Below are 22,923 nucleotides of genomic sequence, written 5' to 3'. Positions count from 1 at the left end.
AAATGCATATATCCAATTTTTTAAATAAAAAAAAAAATAATAATTAAATGCCAATGGTACATCAATAAAGTATTTTGAAATATATAAAAATAAATGACCAAATTAAGTATTTACATATACAGTAGAGCAGTGTTTCTCAACCTCTAACGAATTGTCACCCCCTTTAACGTAGTATTGCCCCCTTCCATAAAACCGTTACGTAGTATCGCCTCCTTCACTACAAAATTCTGATGCCAAGGGCCAAGGCTAACGCCAAATTCGTACTACATTGAATAGACTAGTGACTAGTATAATGTTATTTGTTTAACTATTGTGGGATATAACGAATAAAATATCTAATTATTCTTAATATAATGTTTTACTATATTGCCCAGAAAATTGTTTTTCATCCCCCAAAATATAAATTGTTACTAATCGTCCCCTCAACATGGAAAAACGCCCACATGGGAGCAATATCGACCCCGTTGAGAAACACTGCAGTAGAGAATCGATTATCCGACCCCCGATCAACCATCACATTGGTTAACCAACTGTTCTAGTCGGCAAATTTCAAATGTCCGCTAGTGATGTGGCGCTACAATATTTGGCTATGTCTTGGCTACTTTAATATTATTTTTTTTTAATTTTTGCGTGTTTTAGCTGGCAACACTAGCTTGACCATGAAAGGGAGGCCAGTATTTAAATGAGGCTTAATTTTCTAATTATGAGTGGTTGTTTGCTTTGTGAGCAATAAAATAATTTTTAACGATACAATAGCGACGATTATTATTTTAAAAAAATTTGTTAGGTTTAACATCGATGAAAATTCAACGTGAAGTAGGTTAATAGCGATATACTAATATACTAATTACATGGGATATACTAATATACTATACTAATAATGTATTTTTTCATACTTTTTGGTTATCCGTTTTTTCAGTTATCCAACCAACGCAAAGCGACACGCAACGGAGAGAAATTTCAACATGGGATAAATTAATATATTTTTTCGTACATGATTCGTTATCCGAAAAATAACTTATCCGAACCAATTGAGTCGGATAATCGATGCTCTACTGTATTTTAATATATTGTATATAAAAAAATTTCAGTTTATCATAATTATGAGTAGGAATGAATAAATCATGTTAAATAAATTACATAATGTACATTTGAAATTCAAATTTTAGAAACTTTACTACAAGCCATTTTCATATCATTGAACAATAACTGAACTGTTATCATTATTAATGCTTTTCTTTTTTGTGAATGACAAAAATCCAAATTCATAGTTCAATAAATATAGAAAATATAGAAAAGATTATAGTATTCAAGAAATACAATGTAAATAAAAATTAGTTTCAAATTCAAAAAATTTTTAAATTAAATTTTCTCATTTTTTTAAATTTAATATAACAGTTTTCTCTTATAGGATTAGTCTTTGCTCAAACAAGCATTTCAAATCAATTAAATTTTATAAAATATAATAAATTAATATATATGAATTAGAAGTTACCTGTTAAGCCTTGAGTAATGCCACCACAATATACTGTACAATTTGTTGGACTTGACTGATTATACACTTCATCAAATGTTAGTGGTTTAGCATTTGCTGCAAATTAGTAAAAAACAATATTGAAAATGAATAAATCTAAAAATTTTACTTCTATAAAATTATATTTTTAAAGTATTTCATTTTTAGAATGATAATCTTATTTGATACATTTAAAATTTAAAAAGAAAAATCTTCCAACTATAGAAAATAATCCTATTTTATTTTGAAAATATTTGCTTAATTTTTTGCTCAATTATTTGCTATATGTATTTATTATTATTATAGTTTATTACAGTTCATTTTTCCTTAAAAATTTTCATTAACATATTCATAATATGAATTAATTTTATAGAGTGAAAAATTTTTTGAAACTTATTTCTTGAATTAATATTGTAAACATGATAACTAAATACAATATATATTTCTATTCTGTTTCTCATTATTTATATATAGTTTTACTTTAATTATTTTGTTCATTAATTTTATACCATTTTAAATAATATGCAATAAAATTACTTTATTTTTAATTCTATCATATTAAATTTAAATGGAAAATATTAAACTATATGTTGTTTATATATAAACATTTAAAGAGGGATGCTGAAGTTAGTTATGAAAATGTTGGGAATTGAAAAACTATTTCTGTTGATTGCAGCTTGAAACAATCCAGCAACAGCAAATACACCACTTTGATACATTTTAGCATCTTTACATAAAATATTTTCAATCTGCAATCATATTTGACCTCATAAAAACAGGAATAGCATAAAATAAAACAATTTAAGAAATACATTTTTATTTTATGCTATTCCTTATTCTTATATTTATGGCTGGTCTCAAATTTTTCAATTTATAAGTAATGATCTTCCAAAGTTCTACATATAATCTATACATATAACCCATTCAACGGGTATCCGTCCGTCCATCCATCCGTCCCGTAACCGTTTGATAACGGACACTAGAGGCGCCCCTATCGTGTGTCATATTTCAAACATTCAAATTAACAATTTTAATTGTTATTTAAATTAACAATATGAATTATTATTATTCATTTGGCCAATAAATTATTATTTGGTCAATATAACAATATAAATAATTCAGTATATTTGTAATAGGAATTTATTATTTCAGGGGCTTATATCTCGCGAAGGGTTGCGAGTAGGGGTATGGCTCCTTTGCCTTTATTGTTTGCACAGGGGGCTACAGTTTGGGGATCGCCACCTCTTCATCTAACCTTACCGTTGGGATTTTAACAGAGCTGTGGAGCATATTGATAGGAACAAAAAAGTCAAAGGAACCGTGCTTCATGGAAATTTGTAAACAACACCCACTAGAAGACGTCCTGGGCTACTAGTGTTAATTATAAACAAAATAACCACAACTAGTAAAAATTAGACTATTAAATAATGATAGCATTAGCAATCAATACATAATTAGAAGAATCTACAATGCTTTTCAGGGAAATAATATATCAAGGAATAACTATATGCAGATATATGCTTTAACTAATTCATTAATGAATAAAAAATGCATTGAATAAAGAGACCAATAGTTAAGTACAGTCGACACCTCTATAACACTGTAGATAATTCCACGTTATATGAATTCCATGTTGTATGAGTCACTTAGATTTTACAAATATGTGAGCTGTTCACAGCCCGGCACACGTATTTGTAAAATCTAAGTGACTCGTACAACATAGAATTCATATAAAACGGAATAATCAACAGTGTTATAGGGGGTAGACTGTATTGCACAATTATATCATTTTATTACGAAAAACTAATTCATATCTTTCAGCATTCATTTTCTAATGGTGTTTATTAAAAGAAACATTATACAAACAAAATGATATTCAATGATTTATTTTTTTTATACTTATTATTTCCCATCCATGAAAACACACATCCTTGTATAACAAACCTGCATAAAACAAGATTCTAATGTATTTTAAATAAAATGAAAGTGACATCATATTTGGTTTTATCTTACTGGCACAATGGTAAATTATAATGTTTTTGAAATTTCTGTTATATTTGCAAAAATTTTAAGAGTATAAAAAAAAAAATAAAACATATCATATGATATGTTTTGACACAATGTTTGAATATGCAAAGATTTTATGATGTTCTATTTTATTCAATCTCATTCTATACAGAGTAATGAAGATTCAAGATCTACCCCTAAACTCCATTCTTATTTTGGAAATTGATTAGTTTCTTCTGTTGAATATTATACTGTCATAAAATATAACCTTGAAAATTGTTTCATTAAAACAAATATAAAATCATTTTATGTACTTATAATAATATACTTACATTTTTCATATTATTTGTGTATAAAAAATTATTCATATTAATTAAAAATCAAACTATTTATATAAATAGTTTATATATATTAAAAAAACTTACTTTCATTTTGGGATCGACTAGCTGGAGGTTTTCTTGTAGCCCAATTGGTTCTTATAGCACGACTTCCTAGCCACTGACCATTCATCGTGGCTATTGCATTTTCAGCGTCCTGCAAGAAGTTTTATTAGACTTTATATATTTTACACATATGCCAAAATATAAAATAAAATAAAGATCACAGACCTATCAAAGGATGGCAAGTACACAGGAAAAACAGGTTCAAGTTAAAAGTACTGACAATTTTGACTTAACAATANTAGTTGAACTCGTTTCTAACTACTGCTTGACTCCTCCCACCACTAGCTTCTTTTATGTATTCTTAGGTCCGCCCACTAAGCCACTCAGAATTCTAACTTAGGTGTTCTGTGTTACTGAACACGGCCGATGTCTTCAGCTGGAGGAAGCACCAAGAATTTTATACCATTTTAAATAATATGCAATAAAATTACTTTATTTTTAATTCTATCATATTAAATTTAAATGGAAAATATTAAACTATATGTTGTTTATATATAAACATTTAAAGAGGGATGCTGAAGTTAGTTATGAAAATGTTGGGAATTGAAAAACTATTTCTGTTGATTGCAGCTTGAAACAATCCAGCAACAGCAAATACACCACTTTGATACATTTTAGCATCTTTACATAAAATATTTTCAATCTGCAATCATATTTGACCTCATAAAAACAGGAATAGCATAAAATAAAACAATTTAAGAAATACATTTTTATTTTATGCTATTCCTTATTCTTATATTTATGGCTGGTCTCAAATTTTTCAATTTATAAGTAATGATCTTCCAAAGTTCTACATATAATCTATACATATAACCCATTCAACGGGTATCCGTCCGTCCATCCATCCGTCCCGTAACCGTTTGATAACGGACACTAGAGGCGCCCCTATCGTGTGTCATATTTCAAACATTCAAATTAACAATTTTAATTGTTATTTAAATTAACAATATGAATTATTATTATTCATTTGGCCAATAAATTATTATTTGGTCAATATAACAATATAAATAATTCAGTATATTTGTAATAGGAATTTATTATTTCAGGGGCTTATATCTCGCGAAGGGTTGCGAGTAGGGGTATGGCTCCTTTGCCTTTATTGTTTGCACAGGGGGCTACAGTTTGGGGATCGCCACCTCTTCATCTAACCTTACCGTTGGGATTTTAACAGAGCTGTGGAGCATATTGATAGGAACAAAAAAGTCAAAGGAACCGTGCTTCATGGAAATTTGTAAACAACACCCACTAGAAGACGTCCTGGGCTACTAGTGTTAATTATAAACAAAATAACCACAACTAGTAAAAATTAGACTATTAAATAATGATAGCATTAGCAATCAATACATAATTAGAAGAATCTACAATGCTTTTCAGGGAAATAATATATCAAGGAATAACTATATGCAGATATATGCTTTAACTAATTCATTAATGAATAAAAAATGCATTGAATAAAGAGACCAATAGTTAAGTACAGTCGACACCTCTATAACACTGTAGATAATTCCACGTTATATGAATTCCATGTTGTATGAGTCACTTAGATTTTACAAATATGTGAGCTGTTCACAGCCCGGCACACGTATTTGTAAAATCTAAGTGACTCGTACAACATAGAATTCATATAAAACGGAATAATCAACAGTGTTATAGGGGGTAGACTGTATTGCACAATTATATCATTTTATTACGAAAAACTAATTCATATCTTTCAGCATTCATTTTCTAATGGTGTTTATTAAAAGAAACATTATACAAACAAAATGATATTCAATGATTTATTTTTTTTATACTTATTATTTCCCATCCATGAAAACACACATCCTTGTATAACAAACCTGCATAAAACAAGATTCTAATGTATTTTAAATAAAATGAAAGTGACATCATATTTGGTTTTATCTTACTGGCACAATGGTAAATTATAATGTTTTTGAAATTTCTGTTATATTTGCAAAAATTTTAAGAGTATAAAAAAAAAAATAAAACATATCATATGATATGTTTTGACACAATGTTTGAATATGCAAAGATTTTATGATGTTCTATTTTATTCAATCTCATTCTATACAGAGTAATGAAGATTCAAGATCTACCCCTAAACTCCATTCTTATTTTGGAAATTGATTAGTTTCTTCTGTTGAATATTATACTGTCATAAAATATAACCTTGAAAATTGTTTCATTAAAACAAATATAAAATCATTTTATGTACTTATAATAATATACTTACATTTTTCATATTATTTGTGTATAAAAAATTATTCATATTAATTAAAAATCAAACTATTTATATAAATAGTTTATATATATTAAAAAAACTTACTTTCATTTTGGGATCGACTAGCTGGAGGTTTTCTTGTAGCCCAATTGGTTCTTATAGCACGACTTCCTAGCCACTGACCATTCATCGTGGCTATTGCATTTTCAGCGTCCTGCAAGAAGTTTTATTAGACTTTATATATTTTACACATATGCCAAAATATAAAATAAAATAAATGATAGTATATTTATATGTATCTAATGAATTTTTCTTTTTATCAATGTTCATCATGCAACTAATTATGCTGACATTTATGCTGCTGCATTAATGTCAACAGCAAAACTTTTGATTTTCATATTTGACAATAAAAGAAGAAAATATATTATAATAAATATAATTATATTTATTATATGTAATTATAATTAAAATTAATTAAATGCAAAATTTAATGTTTTACTTATTTATATTTTTAATTTTAATACAATACAAAACTAAATATCATATTTGGAACTAAAATACAGCATTAAGATATAGTTCTACCAAATGACATTTACCATAATATTAAAATTTGTTTCATTTCAAGATGTTTTCCATACTTAAACATGAATTACAGATCAAAACTTAATTATAATTTATTAAAAATTAAAACAGAAATGAACCCAATTTTCAGAATTTAAAAGTAAAATTAACACAAAGAACTACAATATTTAACTTAGTTATTAACTTAGATTATTATCTTAATAAATTTAAATACAGTGGTTGCTGCTTATTATCACTGGCTGATGTTATCAGCCACTTAATGTAATCAAAACCTGTTTTCCCAAACCAGTTCTAGTTCTATATTTTGTATGTAAAATCTTGCCAGTTATTTCGATCAGCTCTTATTGTTATCAGATTAAACTAGGACATTTATGATACGTATAACCAACAAATTTTGAAAAGTTATCTTAAATTAATCCTAAATATTAGTTATTACTTTTCTAGAAGTATTATTTAATAATTATCTTTGTATTTTTTAAACATGGAATTGATTATAGTTTTATTAAAAAGTGTTCTATGCCAGTTGGTATATCACCAGTTGAGAACTGTTGTTCTACAACTTATTCCTGAATAACATATTTTTAGAACATTGAAAACTTTAAACATTGGAATTGCTGAGGTTACCAAAAGGGGGATGGAAAGGGAGAAATTTCAAAATCAAGTCAAGACAACAAGGTATGAGGGATGGAATTTGGAAGTGATAGACAACACTGAGGCAAAGCACCTTTACAGATGTAATTTGTTTATTTGGCAAAACTGAAATCTTACAATTTCATACAAAGGATGTTATACTTGGACTATGATGTAAGGATTTGATTCTTTTTCGATAAAGTCCCTTGATGAGTCAGTGTCATTATCAAGCAAAAAGATGGGATGGTCAATGGCTGGTCCAAGGATCATCCTTTCAGCAAAAACAGATATGACAGCATTTCAATGATATAGATAATGATAGCAGGACACAAACACAGAAAAAAGGAAAACATTTTAGGCTGTGAAGTTCAGAGAGGCAAATCTAACTTTGTCTTTGAAAGTCAGGGTTTTTAAAGGATATTATCCCCAAATTTTGTCTCTGACTGGTCTCTACTCCTTCCCATTGTCTCTCTATTGGTTCTTTTATTCTCTCCAAGTGAAAGTAGACCAGATCAGGTCACAGGAATGGTCAATCTTCAGTATTCGCCTGACACTGAACTTCTCCAATCAAGAGATGTTAACTGATCTTTTGCTTGTGTTTTAAGCAACAATGTTCTCTCTCCTGCCATTCAAGGATTTTAACAATTATAACACATTTTTCCCATGTAAAAAATGTCCTGTTTCCCTACTTCTCCAAATTTTATCTGTGTATCAGAATCAAGGTTGAAATCTTATGGTGTGACACTGATAGATATTCTAACCTGCATTACATCTTACTCAGGACTTATGTTATTTACATTTGAATTGCTTCTATTTTATATATTTTCTTCTCTAAAATAAGATATGTTTTTAGCATTTCTAGAGAAGTGCTCAGACCCTGGTCTGGGTCCTCATTAGCAATGTAATACTGTATATATTTTTATTTATTTATTTAATAAACACCTTAAATTGATTTCATTTAATTTTATGATTACAACTTAATGTGCTATTCAATTGATACTGTAGAACAGAAAGAAACTTTGTGTTGCTGCAATCGATATTAATTATATAAAAACTAGTTGTGAACTATTGTTAGACAAAAATGAATCACTATATGAAGTAAATTTATAGTTAATATTTGTACCAGTTGGTACAGATTTGACTGTATTAAACAGCATAAATAGTATAAGCCAGTTTTTTCAACTGTCAGTCTACAAAAAAATTTCACCAGTAGACAGAAAAATATTTGACCCTACTGACTGATGGTACAGTTGATTACAGGCGACATTTAATTAAACAGTAATCAAGAGTTACTGCTTATACTTTGTTACTTACAGTAACTCTAGATAAGCATTTATAAGCATAATTTATAGTTGTATACAATTAGTGATCTGCATAAATTATCCATAATTTTACTGGTCTATGATAAGAAAAAGGTTTAAAAACACTGGTATATGCAAGTATTTGTGCTTTCTTTCATATGATTTAATATTTTAAAAAATCCTATTAAATTATTTTCAATTCAATAAAAATATGTGTAATGAAATTGTCAATAACATTGAACAGAAATGTACTTGGCAAAATAATTATTCAAGTAACAAACACGTTATTTTTTGCCAAGGGAGTTTTATTAAAAAAACTAACGTTTTCGATCAACTCCATAGATCATCCTCAGGTTTAAACATATTCCAAATTTCGAATGTTTTCCCATGTAAAAAATGTCCTGTTTCCCTACTTCTCCAAATTTTATCTGTGTATCAGAATCAAGGTTGAAATCTTATGGTGTGACACTGATAGATATTCTAACCTGCATTACATCTTACTCAGGACTTATGTTATTTACATTTGAATTGCTTCTATTTTATATATTTTCTTCTCTAAAATAAGATATGTTTTTAGCATTTCTAGAGAAGTGCTCAGACCCTGGTCTGGGTCCTCATTAGCAATGTAATACTGTATATATTTTTATTTATTTATTTAATAAACACCNATAAAGAGTAAACAATCAAAAGATATGTTTGATAAATTTTATTAAACATAAATATAACAATATGTTTAGCAGAGAAAGCTAATTGAAAAAATTTATGAACATTAATCCTCCATTACAAATTCCTTAAGGGGGCCTCCAAGCTTTTCTTGGCCCAGGGCCTCGCATGTACCAAAGACGGGCCTGGTTTAAGTAAAGTAAAAACAATTCTATGAATGAAGAAATATCAATAGAAGATGGAATTTCTTTTATGATAAAGAATAAAAGAATAAAGGTGTTTGTTACTTGAATTGTCAATAACAAATACTATAGCAATTAATCAAACATTTTCTGAGATTGATCCATTAATTGCAATTGACTGTTTGACTACCCTACTATATAGTAAACACATACTCCTGTAAACTGGTTGCCCTGTAAAATGACGCTTACAAAATATTGTTATCAGCTGCTTATTATTAAAAGTCTTGAACCAATGTGAGCACAATAAATGGCAATCACTGTATATAAAAATAATTTCTGCTTAAATTATAGCAACAGAAAGTAGGCAATATTTATGAGTGATAATATTTTTTAAGAATACTATGTTATCATCTGATGTGAATTGAAAAGCTAAAAATATAAAGAACAACATGAAAATCTGAGATGCACTTGAACATTGTTAAAATAATATAAAAATTACAATAGAATTGTATCATAATAGTTTTTAAATGCTTTCCATTTGTTAAACACCTATTTAAATATATATAAAATTTTCATTTTAAGGGTTCATCAGTTGAGAACTGCTGTTCTATGACTTACCCCTGCGTCAGATATTTTTAAAATATTGAAAACTTTAAAAATATAAATAATGTTGGAATTACTATTGTAATAGTGTATTTATTTTATTTATTAAATAACACTTTAAATTGTTTTCATATTTTGAGAGTTTGAAAACTATTATTTAATGTACAAACATGCTGCAAGTTATAACAGATAAACATTTTTTTTGAGTGAGGTTCTTTTCATGTGCAATAATTTACATTAGAAAACTATAAAACCATTTATTACTACCAAACCAATCAAAATTCCTTTCCTTCTACTTTACATACTTAATGTTTAAAACAAAATTAAATTAAATTACTCAACATTAAACAGATTTATTTTCATAACATTAACATCATCAAAATTATCAATAAATGGTGACAAACATAAATCTTTAATGCTAAATTATGTTTATCATTAATTGATTTAATAGCCAATTAGTAACATAATATATTTTGGAAATGATTAATGTTAGTATCAATAGTAATTAAGTTAGTATTGAATAAAATTGAGAGATTTCTTTTTCATTAATATCATTTTGTATTATAAATGTGTTTTATGTGTATGAGTTTAAGGATAATATTTCTGAAATCAGTTTAATGTTATTTAAAAAAAAATGTATTAAAATGACATTAGCTATATAATTCTAAAATAATTATTTTCCATTTATTTAATATCTCAATTTAAAAGATATGGTTTTATTCACATGAAATTTATTTATACATTCTAATGCATTGTTTCAATATCCTTCTACTTCAGTTCACCCTATTGGAATAATAGAGCCAATTTAAGAAAGGAACATATTTTTATATTATTTTTCTAAGTTAAAGTCAATGGCAAATTTATCACAAAGCAAAACAAGCAACTACTTGGGAACCCCACTTTATTTTTTTTAAATTTTCTTGTTGAGTTATAAATCAAATTTTTGTTAGAAAGCATTGTGAAACTATTTTTAACATTACCAATAACAAATTGTTAAGGTGAGAAGCCCATCAGCACACTGAGGCATGAAAAAATGATTTGCATACAACATAAAGCAAGAGAAACTGTCAGATTTAAGCCTTATGCTTATACAGAATGATAAATTATAGAAATTGTCTTTTAATGATGTGATTAAGGAGTTTGCAGCTGAAAAGAGTTAGAAGAAATTGTAATATACTTGATAAACTATATATATTAATGATAAATGAGCTTTAATTCTTCCTTTCTTCTGACTTCTTGCAACTAAAAACGGGGGGTCAGAAGAAAGGAAGAATTAAAGCTCATTTATTTAAATTGCTTAGGGTTCCTTTGAAGGTAAATTCAACACTAGTTAAAGTCAGTCCCGTCTTTATAGATATTCTAACCTGCATTACATCTTACTCAGGACTTATGTTATTTACATTTGAATTGCTTCTATTTTATATATTTTCTTCTCTAAAATAAGATATGTTTTTAGCATTTCTAGAGAAGTGCTCAGACCCTGGTCTGGGTCCTCATTAGCAATGTAATACTGTATATATTTTTATTTATTTATTTAATAAACACCTTAAATTGATTTCATTTAATTTTATGATTACAACTTAATGTGCTATTCAATTGATACTGTAGAACAGAAAGAAACTTTGTGTTGCTGCAATCGATATTAATTATATAAAAACTAGTTGTGAACTATTGTTAGACAAAAATGAATCACTATATGAAGTAAATTTATAGTTAATATTTGTACCAGTTGGTACAGATTTGACTGTATTAAACAGCATAAATAGTATAAGCCAGTTTTTTCAACTGTCAGTCTACAAAAAAATTTCACCAGTAGACAGAAAAATATTTGACCCTACTGACTGATGGTACAGTTGATTACAGGCGACATTTAATTAAACAGTAATCAAGAGTTACTGCTTATACTTTGTTACTTACAGTAACTCTAGATAAGCATTTATAAGCATAATTTATAGTTGTATACAATTAGTGATCTGCATAAATTATCCATAATTTTACTGGTCTATGATAAGAAAAAGGTTTAAAAACACTGGTATATGCAAGTATTTGTGCTTTCTTTCATATGATTTAATATTTTAAAAAATCCTATTAAATTATTTTCAATTCAATAAAAATATGTGTAATGAAATTGTCAATAACATTGAACAGAAATGTACTTGGCAAAATAATTATTCAAGTAACAAACACGTTATTTTTTGCCAAGGGAGTTTTATTAAAAAAACTAACGTTTTCGATCAACTCCATAGATCATCCTCAGGTTTAAACATATTCCAAATTTCGAATGTTTTCCCATGTAAAAAATGTCCTGTTTCCCTACTTCTCCAAATTTTATCTGTGTATCAGAATCAAGGTTGAAATCTTATGGTGTGACACTGATAGATATTCTAACCTGCATTACATCTTACTCAGGACTTATGTTATTTACATTTGAATTGCTTCTATTTTATATATTTTCTTCTCTAAAATAAGATATGTTTTTAGCATTTCTAGAGAAGTGNAGAAGATGGAATTTCTTTTATGATAAAGAATAAAATGATATAGAATGTTTTACAATACAATTGATAACTATTTTTTAAAAATCATTTTTAAATATTTATGATATTTTACTAAAATTGTAAAAATATTTTTCTCATTTCCTCAGTCATTCATTATTTACTACACAAAAGCATTCACAATCTCCAAGATTACATATTTCTTTTGCAAATTTGTACTTTATTGTGCACTCCATAGTACAGGATATAGTTAATTAGTGCAATGAAACTTTTCAATAGATACTGATATGCATGAAAAACACCTTCCTTATTTATCTCAGCAACATTTATTCTGAATTACAAATATTTTTGACTGCATTTAGAGTGTTTCTTCAAGTAAAATGCCATTTCATTGATCAAACAAGATGTTGGTAAAAAGAAAGAGCATGGCCATGTTCAGTAACGCAGAATTCTTGCTAAGTCTAGTTATGATGCAATGTTAAACTCGTTTCTAACTACTGCTTGACTCCTCCCACCACTAGCTTCTTTTATGTATTCTTAGGTCCGCCCACTAAGCCACTCAGAATTCTAACTTAGGTGTTCTGTGTTACTGAACACGGCCGATGTCTTCAGCTGGAGGAAGCACCAAGAATCGAAAGAAGAGTAACAGAATTGGAAGCATAGCAGTACTTGGAAGAGGAATAAGAGAAAACAATAGAAGTACAAAAGTAAATTCACTGTAAAGGGGTTAGCAGGTGTATTCTTGAAATTAAACATGGCTATATTAGAACTAGAGGGTATAGATCCGAATGTTGAATGGTTCATCAAACAAAGCAGATCACACTAATGAGCTTCTTCTCAAAGGTTACACCCAGGATGCCTACCTGTAAAATTATTTCCATTTTTTTGCAGTCATCTCTCTTACCTGGGCCTCTACAGCTCCTGATAACTCTGATGATCTGGAAGTATTACCACTCTTTGAACGATTCAATGACTAAATTACTAATGCAAATGACTTTTTGAAATGAATACATTTTTGAAATATTTCTGTATAACATTTTAATAATTTTTGCTGACTGTATTTTTATGTTCTATAATACATAAGAGGTACAAATTAAAGCAAAGTTATTAAGTTGAAGTTTCCTTTAGGCCATTTCTTTATTAAGAATAACTAAAAGAATTAAGCTCCTCGTTTGTTGGGTAATTTTCTTAATGACCTAGTTGTAGGAATGTAACTCATTCGTTAAGTCAGGAGTACTTGTATAAGACATATATTTTATAAAAATGTGTCTAAAAACATCACTCTGATTTAATACAATTGGATCGGATAGGCCTAGGCAATTGTAGCTATTGAAACTTGATAAAACCCAAATGTCCAAATTCTCACACCGTAGTTCCTAGATGATCCTAACTAATAGACTATCCTAAGCTGGATTTCTAAATAGGTACAACATGACAATGCCTAGAGTGACAGAGTTTGAGAAATGGCAAAATCAGTGAGTATAGTATAAGAATTTAACAAAAAAGTAAATAACTCTAAATATTGCAATATTTATAGTTAATAATTAACTTGTCTACATAAATACATAAATAAAGATAATGATTTAAATAATCTAATTACATATTAAACTTATTGTTTAGTAAAATGTAAAAATTTCATATTTAAAAGTGTACTAAATTCAGTATGCTTTCATATTAAAATTCAAGTTAGTGTCAGAAGCATTTATGTTAATGTAAAAGAAGTTTGTATGCCTGTGCCTGCAGTATCAAAAGGGTTAAATCTAGCCCTGATAAATTTATCTATTTTTCATTGTCTTTATAAACAATTTTTAAATTAATACAGTAATTAAAACAAGTTTACTTTAAAATCTGTTGGAATAAACATGATAAAGGTTATATAATGTATTACTGTTCTATTTTGGAGTGACATAAATGAAGTACATTCTCATTGTTAGTCTCACTATATCATTTGAATAACAAATAAAACTTTGTTATTTAAATTGTTGCAATTCAAATTTTGTATTCTGTGTTCTAATTGGAATCAATTATCTGATGAAGACAACAATGCATTGTTAAAAGTACTAGTACATTTTCTTGCTAATAAATATATTTTAATATGATTTTATGTGCTTTAAACATTTTTCTAGTGATATTACGACTTCAATATTTGTGGCGGACAGACGTAAAGTCGAATAAAATGACTTAAATTTGATTTTTATTTTTCCATATACTTTTTTGACAAACGATGTATAATCGGGAACGACATAACTCGAAATGACAGAAGTCGAGGTATACCTGTATAAGTCAATTCCTTAATTTAATTAACTAAAATTATCTAAGTCTAGCCTGAAAATAATTTGGCTTTCAAAAAAGTATGACTATTAAAATTGAGCTCCATTTTATTGTAAGTTTATATAGATAACATCTAAATCTAACATTGTGCATTTGTTTCAGAGATATTACAAATGATAAAATTTAATCCACTACACAAAATATTACAATAAAGTTTGATCCTGATTTACAAGCATACCTATTCCTAAAAACTTCTCATAAATGAAAAAAATAAAAAAAAGCTATTTGTCATTGTTGAAATTCATATCTTGTTCTAGCAGTACCTAGTCTATGTTTCCCAAATATGATTCAAAACAGATATTTACCTATCCACCAACAATTCTAATTAAAATAATATATATAAAATGAAAGCATTGATTAAGTTACTCATTGATATAAAATGAGAGAAGTGAATACAACATAAGAGAAACAAATAGGTGAGTTATCAGATATTTCTTTATTTAGAGGTATATAAACAGAAGCAAGTAAAAGAGATAAAAATAAAAGTGTAATAACTGATAGAAAAGAAAAGACGACTGTTTGGGGAAATGAGTTGATTGTTAAAAGTCTGTTGGAAGTATATATTGGCATCACTCTTCAAACATCAAACATGAATGAAATAAAAAGGAAAGTAAATTATGAACTGTCTAATTGGAGTATGTTTGAATATTTTATCTTGTAAAAAAGATTTCACACTATAAATCATAATTGCATCATTATATGAATTAATAAGTGAACTGTATAATTTATTTTAATAAGTCTCACTTTAACCTTTTCTACATGACTATATAAATATACATCTTAGCAAACTACACTATAAATATTTATCATATTTTCTACTAGAAATGATTTCACTTAAAAACATCAATACCAAATAAAAACAGGAAGAAAAGATATATCAAATTTAAGTTTGTTTAATGCTTAATTAAATAGTTTTGTTAACTTTCACTATTTTTGTAGTCCTAAGTTTTAATACTATATACTGAACTATACTATATTGCCAATTTTAGCAAAATGAGTGTTTTGCCAAAAAAATTAATAAAATTATAAATTACTTCCTTTATAGTATTATTATTAAACATTACATTCAAAATTATCTAAATTGTTATTTTTCTTGTTTCATTATGGAAAAAGATTATAATTGATTAAAATATTTACAAATCAAAACCAACTTTCTGACAAGAAGGAATGAATGTCTTATCTTNATATATTTTAATATGAAAAGACTATTTTTGTAATTCTGTTTATTACATCAAATAAATAACAAATATAAATATTTAAAATATTTATGAAAATATAGCAATGCATACTGTATTTGCTCACATATACGATGACCTCGCATATAAGACAAAGTTTGACTTTAAAGATCAAAATAAAAAAAATTAGATTTATTAATACACCTGTAATTTTATTTCATTTAATCACAAGTAAAATATCAAATGAATGTAAATTGTCCAACAAAAATAACTGGCATTTTAAACTTTAAGGAAAAGGCATGTAAAATCAACAGCATAATTTGTTCATGTAAAGCTGGATGATCGGAAACCCTTTTTTTTCAATTCTTAGCAGTGGAATCAAACTCTCCATTGATTACACTTATGAGTTTCTCTGAATTCTGATTTCCGAATAATCATCTGTTTTTACATGGGAATGGGTTAAAACTTATATTGTGCTCCCGTGTGATTTTGGATTTTCAATCTGGAATTCAATTCAAATGCTTTGCTTTTCCTATTGGTATTCATCTTTACTCCCAACAATATACAAAAACAATTCAAACCACTCATATAAAATACTTATGTTTTTAAATACAAGAGGGTAAGTATCTGGTAAAAAATGCGAATACACGGTTCACAAAAATTATTTGCAAAAACGCAAGGAAGCTTTCGCTCATGCATATAGGACGACCTAGGAATTTGAAGCCGTGATAAATGAATAAAAACCTCATCTTATATGCGAGTAAATACGGTAATATGTTGCTAGTTTTTCATAAATAATTTTGCTAAATAATGGGTATGACTTATTTGATGGAAAGTATGGTATGTATGTCTATTAACAATAAATTCTGATAATTGGCTAATAAAGTAAATTATAAGCAAATACTACTATCACATATAATGTATAAAAAATCTGAATCATTACCATGTATAAGCTTATTAATTATAAGAAGCAAACATGTTCAATATGCATATGAGGGCTAATCCAAAAGTTTTGCAATACAAGAAAACCATCCATGATGAATTAAAGTGTTCATTGTTTTTTTAATAATAAATTTTATATGACACATTATGCATAAACAATTTTCATCACTCTCCCATAATTTAAGTGAGATAGACCCCCTTTCTAATAGTAACAATGAAACTTTCTAGAGAGAAGCACTTTGTCCAATGATTTATTAAGTTTTTTATGTTGGACTGAATGACAAAGACTGTTATGAATGACTGAAGTTGGCTTTTGCCCCATACTTTACTATTCAGATGGTATAAAAAAATGTTAGGGGGGTTGTACTTCCTTCCATGATGAACCATGTAAAGGGAACTAAGAACAATAGTGACTCATGAAAATGTAAATGCTGTTCAACATATCATTGCAGAAGACAAAAGATGTACCTATAAAATGATACAGGAGAGAAAATAGATTAGAGCCTCTGCATAAGGAATTATGGTTAAAAAAAGTAATGCCTCATCAATTAACAGATTTCCAAAAGTCAGAGCATGTCAGAATTTTTAAGAAAACTCTGGAGATGTTGAACCAACGTGGACACCAGATTATTTCCAAGATTATCAAAGGTGATGAGATATTTATACATATCATTTTATGACTATTCAACATGTCAAGAAAGCCAGGGATGGAACCATAAAGATGATCCAATTCCAACAACTGTGAAAAGGCAGAGAGCAATAAAAAAAATGTGCCATTTGCAATAAAAACACCATTCTTGAGATTAAGGAAAGACAAACAGATGGGAATTTATAGGTCTACAATTTTTCAAATTGCAGCCCAATCAAATTATATCACTAGACCATGTGTAATAGCCAGTAATAAAGCAAAAACCCATATTTTGCATGTTTGACAACCATTTCCTTGATGCTTCTATAGTCATGGATCTGTGCAAGCAAACTCAGCATGCAGTCATACACTTTTTATTGAAGGAAGGTGTCCAACCTGTGGGTATTATTCAATGTATTTGAGCCATAAATGGTGTTGGCATGCAGTTCTGTGTTTAAGTGGTGTGAGAAGTTTTGTGAAGGCCATAAAAGTAAAATAGATGAACCACAATTAGGACAGAGCTCACCACCACACAGGAAAACATTGTCTAATTGGCTGGTAACATTCAACACTGGTACATAAAAATCACATCAGTATCAATTCAGTACAATCATTCATCAATATCTGAACTATGAAAGGTGTGCTGTTCACTGCATAAATGTTTGCACCTAATTCTAAGCAATTAGCAAGAGCAGAAGTTGAGCACGTGCAGCTAAGGTCAGTTCTACCCGTTATCAAAGCGATTTGAAATGGACTATTTTGTTCTGTGACATGTTGGGTAAGGAAAATGATCGAGAGGGGCATCTTTTGAGACTAAGCCAACTATACTAATTGCTGCTTGCTATTATAGCCTTGTATAATAGAATTTTTTATTGTAAGATTGTGAAATTACGGCCATCACATATCGAAAATTACAATTTTATCTTTTATTTATGTAATTTTTCTTATTTCTCAGGTTTGCTATGTTTATTTTTTTGAAATTTGACCAGATAAAGTGAAGAAATAAACATATCAAAAGTTGCTTCCCTGTAAATCATCTCCAGTTTCACAGATTGATATCAGCTTTATTTGTAATTGCAGAGGGAAAAGGGTTGTGTGTCAAGGTCAAGATAGTAAAACTTTATTACATTTCTGGGAGGCTGTGAAATTAAAACAAACAGTCACACCCAATTGTAAAGTAAACAAACCACAAAGTGTTTTATTACAGTCTAAACAAAAGTTTTCTGGTTTTAAGAGGATCAGATGATAATGTTATTGCATTTGGAAGAATGTTGATTTTCATATTTAACAGTTAGTTTGGTCACAGTGATAAATTTTTTTTTGTGATGTGGTCATGCAGTTAAGAAATTCAAATATCTTCATTCAAAAATTAATATATATACTCTTTAATATTCTTAAAACAAAAAAAATTCTGGTAATTTTATCAAATAATTGCAGCATTTGTCACACTGCCTGAATAACTCTTACTGAATGAACAAGTTTTAAAGTTGCATACTTTGTATTATCAAAAATAACTTATATATATATTATTACTTTTGATAATATATTTTTTGCACTAAATTGCAAGACAGGTCTTGTCCCAAGCAAACACCAATATTCATTTGAAATGAATTAAAATTGATTTTTTTTTTTTGTCCAGAGATGAAGAAAGAGCAGAGAATATAAAGAATGGTATTTTTGTAAAAACATATTCATTATGAATTGCTGTTGTGTCAAATTGCATTTATTACTTGAAACACTTGCAAGAGTTATACCCATGTAATTTTCCTGCATCTTTTGCCATATTAGTTGAGTCCCATAGTGCCTAAACTAACCTTAATAGCTTTCTTATTACTGATTTATTTCTGCTTCATTTATGAAAATATTTTTATGACTTTTTCAATTTCAAAACAATAAAAAAATAAAAAAAATAATAATAAACATATGAAACCCGAGAAGGAAGAAAAATTACATAAATAAAGAATAAAATGAAGGTTTCTGATATACGAGAGCCATAATTTCACAATCTTAAAATAAAAAGCTCTAGCCATACATATGTCATGTTGCAAGAGTGATGTAAGCAAGTAGCAATTAGTATTGTTGTCAGAGAGCCCTAAAAGATGTCGATTTGTTCTGTAATGTGTCAGGTAAGGAAAATCCTCACCTGACGCACCACAGAACAAAATAGTCCATTTCAAACTACTTTGATAACAGGTAGAACTGTCGATGGCTGCATGTGCTCAACTTCTGCTCGTGCTAATCGATTAGAATTAGGTGCAGACATTTATGCAGTGAGCAGTGCATCCAATGAGTTCAGAAGCAACTTCATATACATTGGAGCACCCTACATGTGATCACAGTTGCAGAAATTACTTTTTGTTACAAATTATCATCAATAATGAAACATAGTGCCACTTTTTGAACCTATGACAAAATGTATGAACATTCAGTGAAAATACCCATCACCACCAATGCCAAAGAAAGCTCATTTTATCATATGTTGGCAAGGTCATGTTGACCATGTTTTCATCCATTGAATGGCTGCCTCAAAGTGCAACCATAAATACCCTACAGAAAGTTTGCATTACCATTAAAAAAAAAAAACAAATACTTGGACATGCTAAGCTGTGACATCATGCTTTAGCACAATAATACCAGTCCACACATCATTAGTTTCAGTAAGGAAATTCTGGCTTACTTAAGATGGGAAGTTTTGCAGCACCTGTGTTACAGCCCAATATATTGCAGAAGAGAAACTTTCGTCTTCAAACCTTTAAAAAATTTTCTTCAGGATTGTAGATTCCATTCTGACAGTGAAATCTGAACAGCTGTAATTGAATGGTTCATCCAGCAGCATTCCTTTTTCTATGCAAAGAATATATACAAACTTTTACCATACTGGGACAAGTGTGTGTATACATACATCCAAACACAGGTTATGATTTCCTACATCAACTAATGAAATTTTGTCATTATTTGTTATGCTATGGTGACTAATAACTGGACCATAAATATTATATGGTCCAATCTATGGCCGGTTTGATCAATTGTTATAATTTAGATGTGCCCTTGAATCTGATACTTTTACAATTATTGTATTTCTTTTATTTCTTATATTTAAATGCTTCAGATGATTAAACAGTTTCAGTTTGAAATCATTTAAACAAAAATTTCTTATGAGATATTATAACTCAAAGAATCAATTATAGATTTCTGCTGCTAAATATTTACAAAATATATTTCACCATAACAATTGATATTTCTATTATTCCTGATTTACTCTTCCAATAGATTGTATTGTATTTTGTCTTATATATGAACAATTATCAGATAAGGAGTATTTTGAGTGATTAATACATATTGTATACTAATTAAAATATATAATAAAATAATAAGTGATTCTTTAAAGAAATATTACAACATACTATTAACAAATCATTCATGGAATTCAAAAATATGAAATAATGACTGTATTGAATTTGAGATATGAAACTTATTTCAGGAAAACAAAAATTTGTTCAAACCACAATATTTTGGATTTTCTGATTGCTAAGGACTGAATGACACCTGGGGTCGTATTCTGGTCACCGTCTCTCACAAGCCAGTAGCTGATTGGCTAATCCAAATGATTAGCCAATCAGCAACCAGCTTTTGAGAGACGAGAGACCAGAGACGGTGACCAGAATATGGCCCCTGATATTTTGGTATGAATAATTTTTGGTTTCTTGAAATATCTTTCATGTTTTTGTAAAATTCTAAAATAATCTCTCCCTGTATATATATAAACTGTTTTTCTATAGTAATATTTGAAATATTATATATAGTAATGATATTTAATTTTACTATAAGAATTCTCTACAATTATTATAATCAAATATTTTTGTTCATTTAAGACACCAAATAATTATATTCATGTGAATAAAATATCATTAATTAAAAATATATCTCTTAAAAATAATCAATTTATCAATTTTTTATTATATCATTTTTTAGGTTCATTCAATATGGCTATTAACTTTTTCTAATCTGATATTTATAGTTTTACACAACCTTAATTACAAATCTATTGCTTTAAATATTAATGATCTGTAGATAGAAGTGCCTATTTCATTCCACTTCTTTAATTAATTTCTAATATGGTTATATACAAGGTGATTCATTCAGGACTCAACACTTGTTAAGTAAGATATCCCAATATAAAATGAAAAGATAAGCATGAAACACATGAAAGAATTCTTTATTTCATGATGAAGCAGTTGGCCAAGATACTGTTTACTTTACATGTTCAAATGTGACTACGCAATCATGAGATATTGAACAAGTGTTCAGTCCCGAGTTAATCACCCTGCATATTTATATGTTTGTTTATACTTTTATATGTAATTTTATAACATTTTGCAACTATATTTATTTAATCATATTAAAAAGTTTTGGTATAAATTTTCAATTTATTTTATAAATCAGAATTAAAGTTAATATAGCAAGTTGGAAAATGTTTCTAAATTAAGTAAATATATTTTGGACTTAAAACACAATTGAAAGTTTTTATTAAATCACTATTACACCAAAAACTGATTATTCTTGACCTTCATCTGATCTTTATTTCAAGATATACATTGCATTACCTGTAATAAATTAGATCATTCATTTATAATCTAACTTATTATAGGTATATTTTAAATTTTATTTTCAATCATAAATGATAAAATTTTAAATATATAACTAGTAAAGTACAATAATTCATAGTTAATAGAAGTTGTAAATTTGAGTCTCCATGTCAATCTTTCATTCCAAAATTTTTTAAGTTATTTAATTAATTTCTAATTATTAATCTTAGCATAAGATGATGGTCTAACTGTGTACCTATACAGGTATACCTCGCCTTACGTCGGTAATTGATTCCAAAAGAACGACTTAAGTTGAAAAATGACGTAAGTCGAATTTACTTGTTACTAGGCTAAACCATAAATTGCCAATTCCGGTTCTGTATTTTATTTATTAATGCATTTTTAATAATGTATGGTTAATAAGGATCTATTTTAAGCTTACAAACAAATAAATTTTAGTTTTTAATATAGTACAGAAAAAAGTAATCTAAATTTACGAATGCATGTACTGTAAATACAGTACATACTTGTAAATGTATATATTTTAATATGATTTTATGTGCTTTAAACATTTTTCTAGTGATATTACGACTTCAATATTTGTGGCGGACAGACGTAAAGTCG

The 22,923-nt window shown here is 27.9% G+C and overlaps 1 protein-coding gene across 6 annotated transcripts in view; it reads right to left on the bottom strand.

Annotated features, from left to right (window-relative positions):
• The window catches only part of LOC111620559 (nucleolysin TIAR-like), a 363,479-nt gene that overhangs the window by 29,662 nt on the left and 310,894 nt on the right, over positions 1 to 22,923 (bottom strand). For all 6 annotated transcript variants that reach the window (XM_023362491.1, XM_023362493.1, XM_023362495.1 and 3 more), the window contains 2 exons: positions 6,290 to 6,398; positions 1,496 to 1,591 (listed from right to left, as the gene is read on the bottom strand). In XM_023362491.1, coding sequence (XP_023218259.1) covers positions 1,496 to 1,591; positions 6,290 to 6,398 — 205 coding nt within the window. The remainder of the gene's footprint in view (positions 1 to 1,495; positions 1,592 to 6,289; positions 6,399 to 22,923) is intronic.

This window comes from Centruroides sculpturatus, unplaced genomic scaffold (assembly GCF_000671375.1).
Source record: "Centruroides sculpturatus isolate CEXI.00-Female unplaced genomic scaffold, Cexi_2.0 scaffold76, whole genome shotgun sequence".
Taxonomy (NCBI): domain Eukaryota; kingdom Metazoa; phylum Arthropoda; class Arachnida; order Scorpiones; family Buthidae; genus Centruroides; species Centruroides sculpturatus.
This window is presented reverse-complemented; position numbering and strand designations above follow the sequence as displayed.